This window comes from Anser brachyrhynchus (genome assembly GCF_964034855.1).
Source record: "Anser brachyrhynchus genome assembly, chromosome: 30".
In the NCBI taxonomy this organism is placed as follows: Eukaryota; Metazoa; Chordata; class Aves; order Anseriformes; family Anatidae; genus Anser; species Anser brachyrhynchus.
In genome coordinates, this window is record NC_137723.1 from 958,380 (window position 1) to 976,257 (window position 17,878).

The 17,878-nt window shown below is 56.3% G+C and overlaps 2 protein-coding genes across 7 annotated transcripts in view; one reads left to right on the forward strand and one right to left on the reverse strand.

Moving 5' to 3' along the window:
- LOC308184294 (butyrophilin subfamily 2 member A2-like) overlaps window positions 1–2,270 on the forward strand; it is a 92,312-nt gene extending 90,042 nt beyond the window's left edge. The window contains exon 3 of the mRNA XM_080571339.1: window positions 947–2,270. Coding sequence (XP_080427465.1) covers window positions 947–1,485 — 539 coding nt within the window. The 3' untranslated portion in view covers window positions 1,486–2,270. The remainder of the gene's footprint in view (window positions 1–946) is intronic.
- The window catches only part of LOC308184288 (HLA class II histocompatibility antigen, DM beta chain-like), a 67,320-nt gene that overhangs the window by 43,569 nt on the left and 5,873 nt on the right, over window positions 1–17,878 (reverse strand). The gene's annotated exons all lie outside the window — the stretch shown is intronic.

The following is a 17,878-nucleotide window of genomic DNA, read 5'->3' on the forward strand; positions in this document are numbered from 1 at the left end:
GCCTTTGCTTTTCAGCGGCACAGAGCCAAGAGCTGGGTGAGTCCTTGCAGTCCCTGCCCCCAGCCCCTGGGGAAGTTGTGTCCCTGCGGGAGGGACTGGGGTGGGTGGGCTGTGGGGGCTTGTGTGCTGGTGGCTCGGGGGTGCTGGAGGAGCAGCTGGAGCCTGACGGGGGAGTGGGGAGTGCTGGGGCTGGGGCTGCCCTGGGCACGGGACACGGCCGGGATGGCTGAAAGGAACGGGGATCAAGGTGGGGATGGGGAGCGAGATGTGTGGAAGCCACGCTCTGCACGGATGCTTCCGGGACACGGACGTCCTCCAACAATCCGTTCTTCACTTCCTTAATGGCTTTGGTGGCACAGAGATAAAGGCTGCACAAGTGTCCGTCCTTACAGTTCCACTTACAAGAGCATTGTACAAAGCTGGGCCGCAATGACTATTGGTCTGGTCCCACCTCGGAGCAAGGTAGTATTTTCCCAGTCATGGGATGTGTTCAGGGTCTACCATGGGCTGAGCAACTCTCCCCTGTGATCATGCATTACTTTTGCTTTCCTTTTCAGAAAAACAAGCTGCAGAACTGGGTGAGGGTCCCCATTCTTGGGTTGTATGATGACTCCAAGGCGATGTGCAGGGGAGGGTGGGCAGCTGGGACAGAGCAGCCCAGGGCTGGGCCCTCACCCTGCCCACACGCACTGGGCACCGGCCATGGGCTGTGACCAGCTCTCCCCTCTCCTTCCAGCATGGAGAAGGTTTCTGCTGCCTCATAAGAGAGGTAGGTGCACACTGGGTTGCCCTCTGCAGTGCTTCTCCTGCCCTTGCTGGGGCATGTTCAGGAGCCAAGAGGTGCCCCATCTCCTGCCCCGTGGGGCAGCTCCTGGCCCCGAGCTGGGGAAAGCCTGCCCAGGGCTGAGCTCTGCCCCTGATGGCCTGGCTCCTTCTGTCCCTGCAGTGAAGGTGACCCTGGATGCGGACACTGCTCATCTCCAGCTTGTCCTGTCTCAGGACAACAGCAGTGTGAGATGGGAAAGTGAATGGCAGCAGGTTCCTGTCACACCGGAGAGATTTCACTATTGGTGCTGCGTGCTGGGCTGTGAGGAGTTCAGAGAGGGGAGGCACTGCTGGGTGGTGGAGGTGGAGGGGGAGTGGCTAAAGTATTTGTGGTGGGCTGTGGGGGTGGCCAGGGCATCTGTGAAGAGGAAGGGGTGGATCGACACGAGCCCTGAAGAAGGGATCTGGGCTGTGCAGTACAGTAATGGAGAGCTCGTGTCTCTCACATCTCCTCCCACCCCCTTGTCCCTGTCCCCTGTCCCCACGAGGATCTGGGTCTGTCTGGACTGTACCCAGCAGCAGGCGTCTTTTATCAACTCTGACAACGGGGTGGAGATCTTCACTTTCACAGCAGCCTCCTTCAATGCGGAGAGCATCCGCCCCTGGTTCCTGCTGTGGTCACAGGGAATTCAGCTGTGCCTGAGGGACAGCACCTTGTAGACCCTGTCCCCAGCCCTGGGGGGCTCCTGCCCTTCTCCACCCACTCCTGCATCACCTCTCCTTGGTCCTGCAGGAGCAGCACAGGAATGAGGGGCAGTGGGGCCAGGGGCTGCCCTGTGTTCCTCCCTGCTGCTGGAGGAGGGCTGGGATGCTGCAAGCAGGAGCCAGGCCCCTTGCAGCCCCCGGGCTCTGCCCTGTAGAGGGCTCCTGTGCTGGGACACAACCCCTGCTGGCACCCATGGGTCTCACCCTGCCTCTGAGTCCCCGCGGGCAGCACAGGGGCTGCAGCAGCTCTCCACGCTCCTCTCCCCTCTGCTTGCACTGCTTGCAGACCCCAGTGCAAGGGATGTGGTCACCATGTGCTGCCGGCCATTGCAGGCCACCTTTGCCTCCTAGTTTGGGGTTGATCTTTGCTCTGTGCCTGGTGCTGAGCATGAGCAGCCTGTGGGGGCTCTTTGTTCCCTCCTCTGGAGCACATCAAGGCACAGCAGCAGCAGCACTGTGGCAAATAAAGTTTTGCACAGGCAGATGGTGTCTGGCAGTGGCATTTCCTGGGTGCTTTCTGTCCTCAGGCTTTGCTGCCTGGGAAGGCGTCTTGCAGCAGACCGTCTCCTCGGTGCCTGAGCCTCCCCTGTGGCAGCTCCATGCCGTTCCCTCGGGCCCTGTCGCTGGCCCCAGAGAGCAGAGACCGGCGCCTGCCCCTCCGCTCCCCTCATCAGGAAGCTGTGGACCACCGCGAGGCCTCCCTTGCGTCTCCTCTGCTCTGGGCTCAACAAGCCAAGCGCCTTCAGCCGCTCCTCACACCCCTTGCCCTGCAGAGCCTTCGCCGTCCTCGTAGCCCTCCCTTGGAGGCTCTCACACAGTTTCACGCCCTTCATCTGCTCTTGTGCCGACAGCTGCACGCAGTGCTCGAGGTGAGGCCGCAGCAGGCTGAGCAGAGCGAGACGATCCCTTCCCTCGGCCGGCCAGCAGTGCCGTGCCTGAGGCACCCCAGGGCACGCTTGGCCCTTTGGGCTGCCAGGGCCCGCTGCTGGCTCACACCCAACTTGCCGTCGGCCACAACCCCCAGCTCCCGTTCTGGGGGCTGCTCTCCAGCCTCTTGCCCCCCACGCTGTACGTACAGCCAGGGCTGCCCCTGCCCAGGGACAGGGCCCGGCACTTGCTCTTGTTAAACTTCCCACAGGCGGTGGCTGCCCAGCTCTCCCCTTTGGCCAGATCCCCCTGCAAGGCCTCTCCAGCCTCAAGGGAGTCAGCAGCTCCTCCCCGTTCTGTGTCAGACACAAACTCACTCAGGTTTCTCTGAAGTCCCGCATCCAGGTCATTTATGGGAACACTGAAGAGACCTGACCCCAAAATGGAGCCCTGCAGAGCCCCACTCGTGACTGGCCACCAGCCTGATATCGCCCCTTTTACCAGAATCCCTCAGAGCCTGACCCCTCAGCCAATTGTTCAGCCATCGTATTGTGCATTTGTCTGGCTCTGTGATGGACATTTGGTCCAGATGGATACGGTCAGAAAACATGTCATAATCTTTACTGAAATCCAAAACGATCACTGCAACTGGCTCCCTCGGTCAAATGGGAGACTGACCTTATGAAAAAAAGGAAATCAGGTTTGTTGAACACGAGCTTCCCCTCACAAACCCATGTGTGCTGTGACCAGTGGCCACATTGTCCCTCAGGTGTTTTTCACTCACTCCCAGAGCAATCTCCCTAACTTTAGCAGGCACTGCCATGAGACTGACAGGCCTGTAATTCCCAGGTTCTTCTTTGCTGCCCTTCTTGGAAACTGGGGCAACTTTTGGCAGCTTCCAGTCACTGGGACCTCTCCGGATTCCTCAGTATATTTAAAATTAAATTATAGAGATTTCATGATGTAGTAGGTTTACGTGGCAAGATTTTGGTAGCAGGGGTTTGCTACTGTGAGAAGAATCCAGAAACTGCCCCATATTAGATAAGGGCCAGCTCGCTCCAAAAGCACAAACTGCTGCCCAGAGCTGAGCCACTAAGCAATGTTATTTGTGCTTCTGTGAGAGCATATTTAAGAAATGTGGAAAAAACTGCTGCACAACAGCAGCTGGGAGAGCGAGGAGTGAGAACCAGCCCATCACCAACCAAATGAAATTTAACAAGAGCAACTGCTGGGTCCTACACCTGGGACAGGGCAACCCTGGCTATACGTACAGACTGGGTGACGAGATGCTGGAGAGCAGCCCCACAGAGAGGGATCTGGGGGTTGTGGTTGACAGCAAGCTGAACATGAGCCAGCAGTGTGCCCTGGCAGCCAGGAGGGCCAACCGTATCCTGGGGTGCATCAGGCACGGCATTGATAGTCAGTCGAGGGAAGTGATTGTCCCACTCTACTCTGCGCTGGTGTGGCCTCACCTCGAGTACTGTGTGCAGTTCTGGGCAGTACAGTACAAAAAGGACGTGAAACTATTGGAGAGTGTCCAGAGAAGGGCCACAAAGATGGTGAAGGGCCTAGAGGGGAAGACGTATGACTTCAGCCAGTTCTCTTAGAACTCTGGGATGAATCCCATCAGGTGCTATAGTCTTGTATGCATCCATCTGGAGCAGCAAATCCCACAAATTCGGGGTTTGTTGGGAGTTTATCGTTCCTGCAGTCACTGTCCTCCAGCTCAGGGCACCTGGGGTCCCACAGCCCAGCATCAGTGTTGAAGACAAAGGCAAAGAAAGCATTAAACATTTCAGTGAAATTGATGACCCTGTTTGACCATCCCCGCCAAGTAGCAGACCAATGTTTTCTCTCATCCTACTTCTGCTGTTAAGAGAGTTTTAAAAAAAAATCCATTTTATTGCCCCTCACAGTACTGTTCAGCTTCAACTCAAATTGTGCTTTGGCCATACGAATTTTCTCCCTACAAAAGCAAACAGTACCTCTGTAGTCCTTCCACATTGCCTGACCTCACTTCCAGCAAACAGAAAATCTTTCCTCATCCACCTAAGCTCTAGAAGAAGGTCCCTGCCCATCTGAGACAACCTTCTACCACAGCTGCTTTACTGGAGCAGTGACCAAGGCTGGCACATTGCCTTCAGCACCCTGGTCGAAGGGTGGCAGCTCCAGGCTTGGTACCCAGCTGTGCCTCTTTCCCTGCAGCCTCCAATCCCGCTCAGCTCTTCACTACCATCTCTCCACATTGTCCCAATGCTCACTGTTTGATTCCTCCTTAGATGGGTGGAGATGAACGAGCTCAGACACTGGCTGTCCCTGGAGGTCTGGAGAGGCCCCTGCTGGGGACAAGCCCCTCGTGCTTGCTGAAGGCCCTGGACTGGGCACCCAGCTGCCATGGGATGGTGGTGCCAGCCCTGCAGAGCTCCCCAGACATTGCCCCAGGGGCAGAGCTCCTCCCAGAGGGTTATTGCAGCCAGGAAGTGGGTAAAGGTTGGGGAAGTTGGGCGTAGCCTTGTGCTTTCTGCAGCTCTGCTGGGTGCCGTGAGGGACATCTATATTGGTGGGCTCCCTTGGAGAAGAACCCCTGGGGGGCTGCCTGCCCCCTGGGGGGCCTCTGTCTCAGATGGGGCTCCGCTGGGGCTGCGGCCGCCCCAGCCTCACTGGCCATGCCAGGGGCCTCCTGACTTCCCTCGTCACTCTGATCCTCCTCCAGCTGGGCTCAGGTAGGATCCTGCAGGGCTGCTGGAGGCTCTCCCCCCGGGGCCTGGCAGATGTGCTACCATAGGGCAGGAGAGCAGCTGTGGGGTAGGGGGGACCCGAGCCCACAGCTCAGTCCCAGATAGGTTTTGCTTTCCCTTTGTTTTTTTCATGCAACATGGGTGCTGCCTTGGCTGCCCTTTCTGGCTCTTCTTCACCTGCCCAAATGCTGCAGAGAGGGCTCCCACTCCCAGCACACCTCCTTCTCCTGCACGTCCTCCCTCTCCCTCTCCTGTTTCCCCAGTGGTTTCCCATTGTACACAGGGGACACAGCACGCACCAACTCACGCACAGCTCGCCCTTTGTCACTCACTGCCCATAAATTTACGATGGCAAAATGTCACCGCCTCTCTGTGCCCTTCTCCATTGCCCAGCCCAGCTCAGAGTGGTGGGACCAGGCCAGCCTCTCACTGCCACCGTGGGGCAGGATGTCGTGCTGCCCTGCCACTTGTCCCCTCAACGGGATGCTCGCACCTTGGAGGTCAGGTGGATCCGGGACCACATCTCTGAGACAGTGCACCACTACCGCAATGGAGAGGACCTGTACGGGGAGCAGATGGAGGCATATGCCGGGAGGACAGAGTTGGCCAGAGGTGGTCTCTCTGCTGGAAGCCTGGACTTGAGAATCACGGGGCTGAGACCCTCTGATGATGGCCAGTACGTCTGCACTGTGGAAGATGCTTATAACGAAGCCATTGTGGAGCTGGAGGTGTCAGGTTAGTGGCTGGGGTGATGCTTCCAGGGCAGAGTTTACGTGTCCTTTTAATGTTTCAGCTCCTTCACAGCATGGAGCATGCCCATGGATGTGGAAGTAATATCTGGGGAGAGAGCTGCATGGATATTTTTGTCAGTTTTCCCTGGTGTCCTAGAAGACAATAATCATAATATTGTGAGGGCAGTGGGCACAGGCTGCTGAGCAGCTCCTTCAGCTGTGTCAGCAATGGGACCAAACACCACACAGGGAGAACCAAAGAGTCCTCTGAGCAGCCAGACGTCTGCTTTACTTTTGTAAAGTCCCAGGGCTGACCTCCTCTTTTTTTTTCTGCTGACCTCCTGTTCCTCCGCCTTTGCTTTTCAGCGGCACAGAGCCGAGAGCTGGGTGAGTCCTTGCACTCCCTGCCCCCTGGGGAAGTGGTGTCCCTGCGGGAGGGACTGAGGTGGGTGGGCTGTGGGGTCTTGTGTGCTTGTGGCTTGGGGGTGCCGGAGGAGCAGCTGGAGCCTGATGGGGGAGTGGGGAGTGCTGGGGCTGGGGCTGCCCTGGGCACGGGACACGGCCGGGATGGCTGAAAGGAACGGGGATCAAGGTGGGGATGGGGAGCGAGTTGTGGGGAAGCCACGCTCTGCACGGATGCTTCCGGGACAGGGACGTCCTCCAACAATCCGTTCTTCACTTCCTTAATGGCTTTGGTGGCACAGAGATAAAGGCTGCACAAGTGTCCATCCTTACAGTTCCACTTACAAGAGCATTGTACAAAGCTGGGCCACAATGACTATTTGTCTGGTCCCACCTCGGAGCAAGGTAGTATTTTCCCAGTCATGGGATGTGTTCAGGGTCTACCATGGGCTGAGCAACTCTCCCCTCTGATCATGCATTACTTTTGCTTTCCTTTTCAGAAAAACAAGCTGCAGAGCTGGGTGAGGGTCCATGGGCCTCAGGACAACACCTAGGCGATGATTTCCTCATTTCCATGAGGAAATGGTTGGCGACCTGCTACGGAGCTTGGATGTGCACAAGTCGATGGGGCCGGATGGGATGCACCCGAGGGTACTGAAAGAACTGGTGGAGGAGCTGGCCGAGCCGCTTTCCATCATTTATCGGCAGTCCTGGCTATCGGGGGAGGTCCCAGTTGACTGGCGGCTAGCCAATGTGACGCCCATCTATAAGAAAGGCCGCAGGGCAGACCCGGGGAACTATAGGCCTGTCAGTTTGACCTCAGTGCCAGGAAAGCTCATGGAGCAGATTATCTTGAGGGTCATCACACGGCACTTGCAGGGCAACCAGGCGATCAGGCCCAGTCAGCATGGGTTTATGAAAGGCAGGTCCTGCTTGACGAACCTGATCTCCTTCTATGACCAAGTGACACGCTTGGTGGATGAGGGAAAGGCTGTGGATGTGGTCTACCTTGACCTCAGTAAGGCTTTTGACACTGTTTCCCACAACATTCTCCTCAAGAAACTGGCTGCTCGGGGCTTGGACTGGCGTACGCTTCGCTGGGTTAGAAACTGGCTGGATGGCCGGGCCCAAAGAGTTGTGGTAAATGGAGCCAAATCCAGTTGGAGGCCGGTTACTAGTGGAGTCCCCCAGGGCTCAGTGCTGGGGCCGGTCCTCTTTAATATCTTTATCGATGATCTGGATGAGGGGATTGAGTGCACCCTCAGTAAGTTTGCAGATGACACCAAGCTAAGTGCGTGTGTCGATCTGCTCGAGGGCAAGAAGGCTCTGCAGGAGGATCTGGATAGGCTGGAGCGATGGGCTGAGGTCAACTGTATGAAGTTCAACAAGGCCAAGTGCCGGGTCCTGCACCTGGGGTGCAACAACCCCAAGCAGAGCTACAGGCTGGGAGATGAGTGGCTGGAAAGCTGCCTGGCCGAGAAGGACCTGGGAGTATTGGTTGATAGTCGGCTGAATATGAGCCAGCAGTGTGCCCAGGTGGCCAAGAAGGCCAACAGTATCCTGGCCTGCATAAGAAGCAGTGTGGCCAGCAGGTCTAGGGAAGTGATTGTGCCCCTGTACTCGGCTCTGGTGAGGCCGCACCTCAAGTACTGTGTCCAGTTTTGGGCCCCTCGCTACAGGAAGGACATGGACGTGCTCGAGCAAGTCCAGAGAAGGGCGACCAAGCTGGTGAGGGGTCTGGAGAACAAGTCTTACGAGGAGCGGCTGAGGGAGCTGGGGTTGTTCAGCCTGGAGAAGAGGAGGCTCAGGGGCGACCTTATCGCTCTCTACAGTTACCTTAAAGGAGGCTGTAAAGAGGTGGGGGTTGGCCTGTTCTCCTACGTGCCTGGTGACAGGACGAGGGGGAATGGGCGAAAGTTGCGACAGGGGAGTTTTAGGTTGGATGTTAGGAAGTACTTCTTTACCGAAAGGGTTATTAAGCATTGGAACGGGCTGCCCAGGGAGGTGGTGGAGTCACCATCCCTGGAGGTCTTTAAAAGACGTTTAGATGTAGAGCTTAGTGATATGGTTTAGTGGAGTACCTAGTGTTAGGTCGGAGGTTGGACTCGATGATCTTGAGGTCTCTTCCAACCTAGAAATCTGTGATACTGTGATACTGTGATGTGCAGGGGAGGGTGGGCAACTGGGACAGAGCAGCCCAGGGCTGGGCCCTCACCCTACCCATACCCACTGGGCACCGGCCGTGGGCTGTGACCAGCTCTCCCCTCTCCTTCCAGCATGGAGAAGGGGTCTGCTGCCTCATAATAGAGGTAGGTGCGCACTGGGTTGCCCTCTGTGGTGCTTCCCCTTCCCTTGCTGGGGCATGTTCAGGAGCCAAGAGGTGCCCCGTCTCCTGCCCCGTGGGGCAGCTCCTGGCCCTGAGCTGGGGAAAGCCTGCCCAGGGCTGAGCTCTGCCCCTCTATTTGTGGTGGGCTGTGGGGGTGGCCAGGGCATCTGTGAAGAGGAAGAAGTGGATCGACAGGAGCCCTGAAGAAGGGATCTGGGCTGTGCAGTACAATGAGGGGCAACTCATGGCTCTCACATCTCCTCGCACTCCCTTGTCCCTGTCCCCTGTCCCCACGAGGATCTGGGTCTGTCTGGACTGTACCCAGCAGCAGGTGTCTTTTATCAACGCTGACAACGGGGTGGAGATCTTCACTTTCACAGCAGCCGCCTTCAATGGGGAGAGCATCCACCCCTGGTTCCGTCTGGAGACACAGGGAATTCAGCTGTGCCTGAGGGACAGCACCTTGTAGACCCTGTCCCCAGCTCTGACGGTCTTCTGCCCTTCTCCAGACACTCCTGCATCACCTCTCCTTGGTCCTGCAGGAGCAGCACAGGAATGAGGTGCAGTGGGGCCAGGGGCTGCCCCGTGTTCCTCCCTGCTGCTGGAGGAGGGCTCCAAAAGGACACACTGCTGCCCAGAACCGAGCCACTAAGCGATGTTATTTGTGCCTCTGTGAGGGCATATTTAAGAAATGTGATAAAAACTGCTGCACAACAGCAGCTGGGAGAGCGAGGAGTGAGAACCAGCCCTGCAGACCCCAAGGTCAGTGCAGCAGGAGGGCAGGAGGTGCTCCATGCACACAGCAGAAGTTCCCCCACGGCCTGTGGTGAGGCCCCTGGTGGAGCAGGTTGTCCCCCTGCAGCCCATGGGTCCCACACGGAGCAGATCTCCATGCTGCAGCCCATGGAGGAGCCCCCGCAGGAGCAGGCCCTGGGCCAGAGCCGCAGCCCATGGAGAGGAGCCCATGCAGGAGATTGAGGTCTGGGGGGAGCTGCCACCCGTGGGGGACCCAGGTTGGACTAGTTTGCTCCTGACGGATGTACCCCATATTACAGACCCATACTGGAGTAGATGTTGAAGAGCTGCTGCCTGGGGGAAGCCCACATAGGATCAGTACAGGAAGGACGGCATCCCATGGAAGGAGTTGTTGACTCTGTTGAGGGTGGAAAGGCCTTGCAGAGAGATCTGGACAGGTTGGAGACCTGGGCAATCACCAACCGCATGAAGTTTAAAAAGAGCAAGTGCCGGGTCCTGCACCTGGGATGGGGCAACCCTAGCTATACGTACAGGCTGGGGGACGAGAACCTGGAGGGCAGCCCCACAGAGAGGGATCTGGGGGTTGTGGTTGACAGCAAGCTGAACATGAGCCAGCAGTGTGCCCTGGCACCCAGGAGGGCCAACCGTATCCTGGGGTGCATCAAGCAGGGCATCCAATGGTCAGATTTCACAGGTTGACAGCAGATCTCCATCACTGCCGCTGATTATCCCGACAGCTCAGGTGTCCGAAAGCCAAGGACAGGTCTGTGTAGAATCGGAGAATCCAGTGCAAGCACTTCCCTATGATGAGTCCCTGAGAGGGAAAAATCTGTTCCCACAACCAGCCTTTGGACACAATCACTTTCTAGGAGCTGTTCCAATAGCACCTCCTTTCTTTCCTCACTTCTTGTATGGGTACCCAGTTCAGGGCTTTATTGAAAATTCGGTAGCGAGACCTAACGTTGTCACGGCACCTGAGGACAAAGAAGCAACAACTAGCACATCTGCGAATATGTACATTTTTAGACTTGCCGAGGTGATCAGATCCGGGGCAGACGCGTTCTGCAGCGGAGCGGGGGATCAGGACAGGCAGGACTTTTTTTCCGACATCGAGGCCGCTCGAGGGAGCTGCCAGGACCCGGCAGCCCCCGCGAGGGAGGCTGACGAGGCGTAGGCGGAGCCAGCAGTGCCCCCTCCCCGGCCGTTCAAAAGCAGCCCCTAGGGAGTGTGAGCGACCAGGAGCGCGGCGAACAGGGCGGGCAAACAGGGCGGGGCACGTCAGAAGGGTGGGCGCAGCAGTTCGCGCAGCAGTTCGCGCAGGCAGGGCGAGCATGAAGGGCGGAGAGGGCAGAGTTTCCCCCTGCCCATAAGAACAACATCTTTAACGGCTGTCGACTGCTAGCTGGGCTGCGATGGTCTTCACCAGGCAGAGCACTTTCTCTAGAAAGTCTGTAGCCACCCAGACTGACTGCCTGCTCAACAATGCGGCAGTTCAGGTCTCTGGGTGCAGGGACTGCCTGAGCCTGTTGCTGCCATCTGAGGGAGGCAGAGGCACCGTGTGTGTGAGGTGCGAGCAGGTGGATGACCTGGTCCGCCTGGTGGCAGAACTCAAAGAGGAGGTGGAGAGGTTGAGGGCTATCAGGGAGTGTGAGCGGGAGATAGACTGGTGGAGTGACTCCCTGCAGGGCCTGAAGGAGAGGTACCGGAGTGAGACACCCCAAATGGGGATGGACCCCCCGCCCCGTCGCTGTCGGGCAGAGGGAGGCGACCTAGAAGTTGAGGAGGGATGGAGACAGGTCCCTGCCTGACCTTTCAGGCAACGCCCCCCCTACCGGCCCCACCTTCCCAGGTGCCCTTACGTAACAGATTTGAGGCCCTGGAGCTTGAGAGACCGGTGGGTGAGGACGAGGTAGAAAGTCTACCCAGGAGGATGCCTAGGGCGAGGAAGCCGACTCTACGCCTCAAGACTGCCTCCACCAAGAAAGACAGAAGGGTGATCGTAGTAGGCGACTCCCTTCTCAGGGGAACAGAGGGCCCTGTTTGTCGACCTGACCCTACCCGTAGGGAAGTCTGCTGCCTCCCTAGGACCAGGGCCAGGGATATTACCAGGAAGCTTCCCAACCTGGTTCGCCCCTCTGACTACTACCCTCTTTTGATAGTCCAGGCTGGCAGTGATGATATTGATGAGAGAAGCCTGAAGGCTATCAAACGGGACTTTAGGGGACTGGGACGGTTAGTGGCTGGAGCGGGAGTGCAGGTGGTGTTTTCATCTATCCCTGCAGTAGCAGGGAGGGGTACCGAGAGGACAAGGAAAGCCCACTTGATTAACACATGGCTCAGAGGCTGGTGCCAACACAGAAATTTTGGGTTTTTTGACCATGGGGCGCTTTACTCGGCACCTGGCCTGATGGCCGCAGACGGGTCCCTATCTCTAAGGGGAAAACGGATCCTAGCCCAGGAGCTGGCAGAGCTCGTTGAGAGGGCTTTAAACTAGGAAAGAAGGGGGATGGGGCTGAAAGAAGGCCTGTTGGAGCTGTGCCGGGGGGAACAATGGCAAAGCCGGGGAAGAAGGCAATGGCCCAGCTGAAGTGCATCTACACTAATGCACGCAGCATGGGTAACAAACAGGAGGAGCTGGAAGCCATCGTGCAGCAGGAAGGCTATGACTTGGTTGCCATCACGGAAACGTGGTGGGACCACTCTCATGACTGGAGTGCTGCAATGTCTGGCTATAGGCTCTTCAGAAGGGACAGGCGGCACAGAAGGGGTGGTGGTGTGGCTCTCTATATTAGAGAGTGTTTAGATGTTGAGGAACTTGAGGCTGGGAATGATAAGGTTGAGTCCCTATGGGTTAGGATCAGAGGGAAGGCCAACAAGGCAAGCATCCTGGTGGGGGTCTGTTATAGACTGCCGAACCAGGATGAGGAGACCGATGAGGAGTTCTACAGGCAGCTGGCAGAAGCCGCGAAATCGTCAGCGCTTGTTCTCGTGGGGGACTTCAACTTCCCAAACATATCCTGGAAGCACAACACAGCCCAGAGAAAGCAGTCTAGGAGGTTTCTGGAGAGCGTGGAAGATAGCTTCCTGACGCAGCTGGTTAGAGAGCCTACCAGGGGAGGTGCCCTGCTAGACCTTCTGTTCACAAACAGTGACTGTTGTGGTTTAACCCGGCTGGCAGCTAAACACCACACAGCCGTTCGCTCACCCTCCCCCCTCCCTCTCTGGGATGGGGGAGAGAAACGGGAAAGTGAAGCCGGTGAGTTGAGATAAAGACAGTTTATTAAGACAGGGATATAATAATAACAATAATAATAATAGTGATAATGATAATAGTATTAATAATAATAATGTGTAAGAAACAAGTGATGCACAATGCAATTGCTCACCACCCGCTGACCAATGCCCAGCCTATCCCCGAGCAGCCGGCCCCCCCACCTCGGCCAGCCACCCCTATATATTGTTTAGCATGACGTCAGATGGTATGGAATACCCCTTTGGCCAGTTTGGGTCAGCTGTCCTGGGTCCGTCCCCTCCCAGCTCCTGCTGCACCCCTAGCCTGCTCGCTGGAAGAACAGAGCAAGAAGCTGAAAAGTCCTTGGCCTGGTGTAAGCACTGCTCTGCAACAATTAAAACATCAGCATGTTATCAGCGCTCTTCTCATCCTAATCCAAAACATAGCACCCTACCAGCTACTATGAGGAAAAATTAACTCTGTCCTAACAGGAACCAGGACAGTGACGGACTGGTGGGAGATGTGGTGGTTGGGAGCTGTCTCGGGCAGAGTGACCACGAAATGGTTCAGTTCTCTATTCTTGGCGAAGTCAGTAAGGGGACCAGTAAAACCGCTGTCTTGGACTTCCGGAGGACTGACTTTGAGCTGTTCAGGACACTGGTTGGCAGAGTCCCTTGGGAGGAGGTTCTGAAGGGCAAAGGAGTCCAGGAAGGCTGGGCACTCCTCAAGAAGGAAATCTTAATGGCTCAGGAGTGGTCTGTCCCCATGTGCCCAAAGACGAGCTGACGCGGAACTAGACCGGCCTGGCTGAGCAGAGAGTTGTGGCTCTAGCTTAGGAGAAAAAGGATGGTTTATAATCTTTGGAAAAGAGGGCGGGCTACTCAGGAGGACTATAAGGATGTTGCGAGGCTGTGCAGGGACAAAATTAGAAAGGCCAAAGCTCATCTGGAGCTCAGTTTGGCTACTGCCGTTAAAGATAGCAAAAAATGATTTTACAAATACATCAACACAAAAAGGAGGACTGAGGAGAATCTCCATCCTTTACTGGATGCGGGGGGAAACTTAGTTACAAAAGATGAGGAAAAGGCTGAGGTGCTCAATGCTTTCTTTGCCTCAGTCTTTAGCGGCAAGACCGGTTGTTGTCTGGATACCTGGTACCCTGAGCAGGTGGAAGGGGATGGGGAGCAGGATGTGGCCCTCGCTATCCATGAGGAAATGGTTGGTGACCTGCTACAACACTTGAATGTACGCAAGTCGATGGGGCCGGATGGGATCCACCCGAGGGTACTGAGCGAACTGGTGGAGGAGCTGGCCAAGTCGCTTTCCATTATTTATCGGCAGTCCTGGCTATCAGCGGAGGTCCCAGTCGACTGGCGGCTAGCAAACGTGACACCCATCTACAAGAAGGGCCAGAGGGTAGACCCGGGGAACTATAGGCCTGTTAGCTTGACCTCAGTGCCAGGGAAGCTCATGGAGCGGATTATCTTGAATGTCATCACGCGGCACTTGCAGGGCAACCAGGCAATCAGGGGCCCAGTCAGCATGGGTTTATGAAAGGTAGGTCCTGCTTGACGAACCTGATCTCCTTCTATGACCAAGTGACGCGCTTGGTGGATGAGGGGAAGGCTGTGGATGTGGTTTACCTTGACCTCAGTAAGGCTTTTGACACTGTTTCCCACAACATTCTCCTCAAGAAACTGGCTGCTCGGGGCTTGGACTGGCGTACGCTTCGCTGGGTTAGAAACTGGCTGGATGGCCGGGCCCAAAGAGTTGTGGTAAATGGAGCCAAATCCAGTTGGAGGCCGGTTACTAGTGGAGTCCCCCAGGGCTCAGTGCTGGGGCCGGTCCTCTTTAATATCTTTATCGATGATCTGGATGAGGGGATTGAGTGCACCCTCAGTAAGTTTGCAGATGACACCAAGCTAAGTGCGTGTGTCGATCTGCTCGAGGGCAAGAAGGCTCTGCAGGAGGATCTGGATAGGCTGGAGCGATGGGCTGAGGTCAACTGTATGAAGTTCAACAAGGCCAAGTGCCGGGTCCTGCACCTGGGGCGCAACAACCCCAAGCAGAGCTACAGGCTGGGAGATGAGTGGCTGGAAAGCTGCCTGGCCGAGAGGGACCTGGGAGTATTGGTTGATAGTCGGCTGAATATGAGCCAGCAGTGTGCCCAGGTGGCCAAGAAGGCCAACAGCATCCTGGCTTGCATAAGAAGCAGTGTGGCCAGCAGGTCTAGGGAGGTGATTGTCCCCCTGTACTCGGCTCTGGTGAGGCCGCACCTCGAGTACTGTGTTCAGTTTTGGGCCCCTCACTACAAGAAGGACATGGAGGTGCTCAAGAGAGTCCAGAGAAGGGCGACCAAGCTGGTGAGGGGTCTGGAGAACAAGTCTTACGAGGAGCGGCTGAGGGAGCTGGGGTTGTTTAGCCTCGAGAAGAGGAGGCTCAGGGGAGACCTCATCGCTCTCTATAGGTACCTTAAAGGAGGCTGTAGAGAGGTGGGTGTTGGTCTGTTCTCCCACATGCCTGGTGACAGGACGAGGGGGAATGGGCTAAAGTTGCGCCAGGGGAGTTTTAGGTTGGATATTAGGAAGAATTTCTTTACTGAAAGGGTTGTTAGGCACTGGAATGGGCTGCCCAGGGAGGTGGTTGACTCACCATCCCTGGAGGTCCTTAAAAGACGTTTAGATGTAGCCCTTAGTGATATGGTTTAGTGGAGGTCTTGTCAGTGTTAGGTCAGAGGTTGGGCTAGATGATCTTCGAGGTCTCTTCCAACCTAGACGATTCTGTGATTCTGTGATTCTGTGATAGTCGGTCGAGGGAAGTGATTGTCCTGCTCTACTCTGCGCTGGTGCGGCCTCACCTTGATTACTGTGTGCAGTTCTGGGCACCACAGTACAAAAAGGACGTGAAAGTATTGGAGAGTGTCCAGAGAAGGGCCACAAAGATGGTGAAGGGCCTAGAGGGGAAGACGTATCACTTCAGCCAGTTCTCTTAGTACTCTGGGATGAATCCCATCAGGCCCTATACTCTTGTATGCATCCATCTGGAGCAGCAAATCCCACAAATTCGGGGTTTGTTGGGAGTTTATCGTTCCTGCAGTCACTGTCCTCCAGCTCAGGGCACCTGGGGTCCCACAGCCCAGCATCAGTGTTGAAGACAAAGGCAAAGAAAGCATTAAACATTTCAGTGAAATTGATGACCCTGTTTGACCATCCCCACCAAGTAACAGACCAATGTTTTCTCTCATCCTACTTTTGCTGTTAAGAGAGTTTTAAAAAAAAATCCATTTTATTGCCCCTCACAGTACTGTCCAGCCTCAACTCAAATTGTGCTTTGGCCATATGAATTTTCTCCCTACAAAAGCAAACAGCATCTCTGTAGTCCTTCCATTTCGCCTGACCTCACTTCCAGCAAACAGAAACTTTCCTCATCCACCTAAGCTCTAGAAGAAGGTCCCTGCCCATCTGAGCCAACCTTCTGCCACAGCTGCTTTACTGGAGCCGGGAGCGGCGCTGGCACATTGCCTTCAGCACCCTGGGTAAAGGGTGGCAGCTCCAGGCTCTACTCCCAGCTGTGCCTCATTCCCTGCAGCCTGCGATCCCGCTCAGCTCTTCACTGCCATCTCTCTACATTGTCCCATTGCTCACTGTTTGATACCTCCTTAGATGGGTGGAGATGAACGAGCTCAGACACTGGCTTTCGCTGGAGGTCTGGAGAGGCTCCTGCTGGGGACAAGACCATCGTGCTTGCTGAAAGTGGTGGACTGGGCACCCAGCTATGATGGGGTGGTGGTGCCAACTCTGCAGAGCTCCCCAGACATTGCCCCAGGGGCAGAGCTCTTCTCAGAGGGTTATTGCAGCCAGGAAGTGGGCAAAGGTTGGGGAAGTTGGGCGAAGCCTTGTGCTTTCTGCAGCTCTGCTGGGTGTTGTGAGGGACCTCTCTCTCGGTGGGGTTCCCTTGCAGAAGAACCCCTGGGGGGCTGCCTGCCCCCTGGGGGACCTCTCTCTCAGATGGTGCTCCCCTGGGACTGCGGCCACCCCAGCTTCACCGGCCATGCTAGGAGCCTCTTGTCTTCCCTCGTCACTCTGATCCTCCTCCAGCTGGGCTCAGGTAAGATCCTGTGGGGCTGCTGGGGGCTCTCCATCTGGGCCTGGCAGATGTGCTGCTGTGGGGCAGGGGGGACCTGAGCCCCCAGCTCAGCCCCAGCTGGGTTTCACTCTCCCTTTGGTTGTTTCACGCAGTATGGGCGCTGCCTTGTCTGCCCTTTCTGGCTCTTCTTCGCCTGCCTGAATGCTGCAGAGAGGGCTCCCACTCCCAGCACACCTCCTTCTCCTGCACGTCCTCCCTCTCCCTCTCCTGTTTCCCCGGTGGTTTCCAATGGGACACGGGGGACGCAGCACGCACCAACTCACACACAGTTTGCCCTTTGTCACTCACTCCCCCTAAATTTACAATGACAAAATCTCACCTCCTCTCTGTGCCCTTCTCCATTGCCCAGCCCAGCTCAGAGTGGTGGGACCAGACCACCCTCTCACTGCCACCGTGGGGCAGGATGTCGTGCTGCCCTGCCGCTTGTCCCCTCAACGGGATGCTCGCACCTTGGAGGTCAGGTGGATCCGGCACAGGTTATCTGAGACAGTGCACCACTACCACAATGGAGAGGACCTGTACGGGGAGCAGATGGGGGCATATGTCGGGAGGACAGAGTTGGCCAGAGATGGTCTCTCTGCTGGAAGCCTGGACTTGCGACTCACCAGGCTGAGACCCTCTGATGATGGCCAGTACGTCTGCACTGTGGAAGGTGCTGATGATTATGATGAAGCCATTGTGGAGCTGGAGGTGTCAGGTTAGTGGCTGGGGTGATGCTTCCAGGGCAGAGTTTACGTCTCCTTTTAATATTTCAGCTCTTTTACAGCATGGAGCATGCCCATGGATGTGGAGGTAATATCTGGGGAGAGAGCTCCACGAATATTTTTGTCAGTTTTCCCTGGTGTCCTTGAAGACAGTAATCATAATATTGTGAGGGCACTGGGCACAGGCTGCTGAGCAGCACCTTCAGCTGTGTCAGCAATGGGACCAAACACCACAGGGAGAATCGCAGAGTCCTCTGAGCAGCCGGACGTCTGCTTTTCTCTTCCTTTGTGTGGTGGGGGAGATCTGACACGTTGTCTGGAAGTCCCGGGGCTTCTTGAACCAGAACAGCTGGGTGCCGAGACGCTGCCTGGAGGTGCTGTAGCTGGGCACCTGGGTTTCCTGGGCAATTTGGAGCCACTGGCATTGTGTAACCCTTCTGTCTGGG